The sequence below is a fragment of the Halyomorpha halys genome, unplaced genomic scaffold, assembly GCF_000696795.3.
Source record: "Halyomorpha halys isolate HHAL.00 unplaced genomic scaffold, Hhal_1.1 Scaffold306.1, whole genome shotgun sequence".
Classification (NCBI taxonomy): Eukaryota; Metazoa; Arthropoda; class Insecta; order Hemiptera; family Pentatomidae; genus Halyomorpha; species Halyomorpha halys.
In genome coordinates, this window is record NW_027106917.1 from 293,267 (window position 1) to 294,200 (window position 934).

Below are 934 nucleotides of genomic sequence, written 5' to 3' on the forward strand. Positions count from 1 at the left end.
CTGAAAAATTAAATAAATAAATTGAATCTACAAATTGAACACTATAACAGACAATGAAAAATAGTGAGGGGCTTATATCTGAATTACATTGTGAGTATTAACTTATTAAATAAATGATAATCATAAATAGTTTTTAGAGTTTTTGCAAGTTTTTTAGACACTACTTGCATATCTTATATTATACATATCTTCTTACCTACATGATATTATATTTCATCTTTCACTGTTTTCAATTACGACCATACAATTCCACGAATATCAATCAATTAAAATTTTGTCGGTCAATCAATAATCTTCCAGTATTATAATTTATGTTTTAAAAAATCATTAAAATAAACAAAAAAAAATCATTAAAAATAATTATCTACGCATATAATAGATATATATGTAAAAAGAATAAATATATTTAACAACATATCAGTATATGTTGTTAAATATATTTATTCTTTTTTCGTATATATATCTACGCATATAATAGATATATATGTAAAAAGAATAAATATATTTAACAACATATCAGTATATGTAAGAATAATTATTACCCTTATTTTTGCCAGTGACTTGTCTTCCATTGCCGAGGACACAACATCGCAGACCCTCAGTGGGTTAAGTATTCCAATACCCGTCGAGGAACACATCTTAAATATAACATTAAACAATTATTATAAAATTATATTAAAACAAAATAAATAATACATAAAAAATAAAAAAAGTAATTGAATTAAAATAAACCTGGTGTGGTATAAGATATTACATACAGTATATATAGAAAGAGAGAGAGAGAGACAAAAGGGTTTATATAAATAATTGGAAAAGTTTGTCGGGGGATGCGGTCAACTAAGAACAACATAAATAAACAAAACCATATGTATTTATTTTATGCCGACGTTTCGACCTGAGTTTCAGGTCTTCATCAGGGCTATAGAACAAAAGA

At 24.9% G+C, this 934-nt stretch overlaps 1 protein-coding gene across 1 annotated transcript in view; it reads right to left on the reverse strand.

Annotated features, from left to right (window-relative positions):
- Positions 1 to 934, reverse strand: part of LOC106681060 (very long chain fatty acid elongase 7) — a 37,810-nt gene that overhangs the window by 15,328 nt on the left and 21,548 nt on the right. Inside the window, exon 4 of the mRNA XM_067045216.1 lies at positions 543 to 638. Coding sequence (XP_066901317.1) covers positions 543 to 638 — 96 coding nt within the window. The remainder of the gene's footprint in view (positions 1 to 542; positions 639 to 934) is intronic.